Below are 4,112 nucleotides of genomic sequence, written 5' to 3'. Positions count from 1 at the left end.
ACCCACCCACCCTAAAACACCAGCAATAGAAGAGCAGCTTCAGTTCCATTGTAGCTCAGACTAGCCCTTTTATGCCAGTACTCACAGCAGTGACTGCTTGGGAGAGAAGTGATCCCCATGATCAAATCACAATGAAAGAACTGGTATTGAAGCACTGTGGTTCTGTCTACTTCATGTTCACATCAAAACATTCCAGACTAGTCCACTACATGGAAAGCCTTGCTAAAAGCTACACATCTGAGCCTATGACTGGTTACAAGGGTTGAACTGAAAAAAGTTATCCCCTTATTCTCACAGTTATTCACTATTTCTCACACACTTCTGATGGAAAAAACATGAAGATAGAAGCAAGAAGCCTGAGAGAAGCCAGACTCAGAAATTAGACTAGTTATCTGATGAGGTCTACAGTACGGCAATCCCTTTAGTATTAAACACATGCAGCCTTTTCCACATGCAATAGAAAACAAAATTGGATAACTGAAGCCTGGAGAAGAAATTTAGCAGCTTAATAGATTGAAAGGCAAATAATAATTTTCTCCAGCTCAGCAGAGAGTACGATGTTTGAGGCTTTTTTTTTTTTTTCTTCTTTTTTCTTTTCAGCCTCAAGATGAACACACTGATCAGTCAGTTGTCCCAAGATTTTTAAGTGTAGGTCAGCATCTAGTTCAGCAAGCAGTCAATAATTAACATGTCTCAGCCATTTAAAGATTTGTTTTCCCCAGCTCAAAAATACTTCTACTCATCACACATGTATTAAAAATGCTTTTCCCACTGTTTTTAAAATGGAAAATGTGCTAGCATATAAAAGCTAAATCAATGCAATAAATATAGTAAATATAATCTGCATGAACATTAGTAATTTATTATACATGAAATAACAAGTTTAGCTGAAAAAGTAAGGATTAGTATAAACCTTGCAATGTGGTTATGTTTCCTCTTTTGATACTAACCTACTATCAAGTTGGAGCAAGATTCCTATTAAAATTCTGAAAAAATAGCTTGGGGACTATAACAGGAGTTTAGGGACTATAATAACCATTTGTATTTGAATTCAGAGCTTTACAGTTGAAAACCGAATGTGAGAGGTAGAAGTGTACCCTTGTGGATTGTCAGTTAATCCCAAAATGAGGTGGCCACAGAAAGCTAAAGTTTAGGTAGACTTTTTTCAGTAAAAACAGAAAAGTACCAACGTCATGCAACAAGGCACTCGTGAGTTTTCATGTACAATATCATACAGAGGTACAATCACCCACGAAGATGGATTCAAAGAGCAACTTCAAAAAACATTATCAGGATGGTGGCACAGATTGCCTGTATTATGAACCGAAATAATATGAAAGTGCAACTTGTCAAACCTAGCAAAACCCTGATGAAAAGAGACTTGCTTTCAAGAAAACTATTACTGGGATTACCACTAAGGAGGAAAAATAATTCTAATTTTAAGGACAGCAGAATAAGAGCAAATGGGCGTGAAGTGATCCTGATCAAACTTTACTAGAAACTAACTTTTCATTCCTAGGCTATCTGTATTCTAGAGAAGCCTAAAAAAGAAGGAAGGAACAACTGAACCATTTTTAAGGTGAAGTTTATGAAAGCAATTACGCAGAGATGTTAAGATTGGGCATGATGACAGAGCAGCCCCCTTTAGACCTGTTTACAGCATTCCACCACTATGGAAAGCTGAGTAGGGGTGCCTGTGGAAAATACTCAGTGACTCTTACTTTTTCACTAAACCAGGATATGAATTACTACTCTCCCCAGAAAAACTGCATGCAAAGTTAGGACTCCCAAACTCAAGCTCAAAGAGCAAAGCACCATGAAGGAAAGACAATGTATTTAGAAATCTACCCATTGATGACATCTTATCTGAACTTGTCTTTTAATTGGTGCCTGTTCAGATCTTTCCTGTCCATTGTACACATCCTCTCGACAGGCATTTGTTAACATACGCTTTCTCAACAGCAACAAGTGCTGCAGAAGTAATCTGAGCTTCATTATTCACCTAAAACACAGGGAATGATACATGCCAGCAGAAGGCACAGCCATGTGTGCTTCAAGAGTGCAAAAATGGAGTGAATTGTATAATGTGTAGTTTTGTACCTACATTTTCCACTAATTTCGATATTATTTTTGTAATACCTGTGTTAGGATCAGAAGCAGAAGTAGAGGGAAGAAGAAACAGTAGCAAGTGTATTTATGTATTAGGCCTGGCTGGGATGGAGTTAATTTTCTTCATTGCAGCTTGAGTGGTGCAGTGTTTGATTTGTGACCAAAACAATGCTGATAACAGACTAACGTTTCAGCTATTGCTGAGCAGAGCCTGCACAGCATCAAGGCCTTTTCTGTTTCTCCCTCTCCCTCCACCCCTGCCCCAGTGAAGACTGGGGTGTGTGCAAGAGGACTGGGAGAGGGCACAACTAAATGACCAGAACTAACTAGAGATATTCCACACTGTAAGGTGTCATGCTCAGCAACAGTAAGCGAGAGGAGGGGGTTTAAGGAGGTTACCCGTCTTTTGCTGAGGATCCATCTGGGCATCGGTCTACCTGTGGAAGGTGTGATTGCCTTTACATCACCTGTTTTGTTTTCTCTCTCTTTTTCTATCTTTCCTCTGCTTCTTAAACAAGTTTTATCTCAACCGATAAGTCTTCTTGCTTTTACTCCTCCTTTCCTCTTTGAAAGCAAGCAAGTGGCTGTGTAGTACTTAGCTGCCTACTGGCGTTAACCCACATCACAATTAACACAATTTTTCTGATTTTCAACTATTTGTATTCAAAATATTTCCTCAGGAACACCACCAGTTTTTACAATCTGTCCATTTAATTTCTTGCAGATTACTGAGTCTACCACTAAAGGAGTAAGAAACAACACCGATAGCTCTAGTTACACCCAAGGCTGTCTGTAAGAAGATGATGCACAGTAATTGTTTTTTCTCTATTATGTTCTAAAGGAAGCAAAAAATTACCACGTTCAAGAAACATTTGAAGTATTGTTATTTAACAAATGAAGAAGCTGCAAACGTATGTATCTGTTTGAAATGCTCACCACCAAGTAACTTCATTACCAACAGTAACAGAACTCTTCTGAAGTCCCCTGTGACTTCTCAAACTGTTATTTAAGTATCAAAAATGCTATTCATCCTCCTCTCACCAAAATCCCTCAAGCAACTGATTCACCTTTTGAACAAACACGCAGCAAAAATATGTTTTATGAAGAGTCAAGTGGCTTAAGAACTGTCCTGATGTGTGTAAAACAGCATATTTCCATCCTTTTTTCTTTCTCCTGTGTGTAAAAAATGTAAACAACACATTCTTTGGCTCAAAGACTTTTTGTTCCTTCCCCTTTGAGACAAAGTACCACAGAGAGCAATATTTTAACCTAGCACACAAGTAAAATAGATTATTACATGAAAAAGAGGCAAATGAACAAGTATCTAGAAAAGAAAATTTCTTTGGCCTCCAAGAAATTAATGACTTCTACCAAGCATGGAGAAAACATTATGAAGGAGGTAGGGCTTTTTTATTTAACCCTGAAATACACCGTTTAAAGACATCAGTATGTCAGAAACTAGCATCAGCACTCGCAGAAAAATTGCTCGCATGAGCCACGCAAGGCAAATTCCATGCTGGCCCTGGCCAAGATCCATTTCCTTTGGAGCCAATTCCAAATGCTTGGTGGCAGGGCAGCAGCTGGCACCGTAACAGGGATGCTCCGGGTTACAGGCTCGCAAACGCACATCTGTCGGAAACCGGGGCAGATCCTTTGCTTGGTGGTACCTGGCTCCTGCCCCCGGGACAAAAGAAGGCATGGGGACAGGGACCGGCATGATCCCTGAAGCTTCCTTCCTGCCTCCTCGCCAGCGCCCAGCCCTCTACCAGCCGAGCAGCCGGGGGCCGATCCACGCCACGCCCCAAGGCCGGGACTGACATGGGGTTGCCCGAGCACCTGCCAGCTGCCCCGGGCAGGGCTGGGACAGAGGCTCTCGATCCGCCACAGGCCGCCATTCCTCACCCCTCCCTGGGGGAGGGAACGTCTCGCCGCTTACGGGCCCCGAGGGCCCAGCGCTGCGGGACACCGCCTCGGGCCAGCCCAAACCCTCCCGCCACTCAGAA

The 4,112-nt window shown here is 41.6% G+C and overlaps 1 protein-coding gene across 1 annotated transcript in view; it reads right to left on the bottom strand.

Moving 5' to 3' along the window:
• Window positions 1–4,099, bottom strand: part of SLC35B3 (solute carrier family 35 member B3) — a 27,369-nt gene extending 23,270 nt beyond the window's left edge. Inside the window, exon 1 of the mRNA XM_026842046.1 lies at window positions 3,737–4,099. Within this exon, the coding sequence (XP_026697847.1) occupies window positions 3,737–3,826 (90 nt within the window). The 5' untranslated portion in view covers window positions 3,827–4,099. The remainder of the gene's footprint in view (window positions 1–3,736) is intronic.
• Window positions 4,100–4,112: the final 13 nt, after the last annotated feature.

Source organism: Athene cunicularia, assembly GCF_003259725.1.
Source record: "Athene cunicularia isolate RWA chromosome 2 unlocalized genomic scaffold, athCun1 chr2_part1, whole genome shotgun sequence".
Lineage (NCBI taxonomy): Eukaryota > Metazoa > Chordata > Aves > Strigiformes > Strigidae > Athene > Athene cunicularia.
This window is presented reverse-complemented; position numbering and strand designations above follow the sequence as displayed.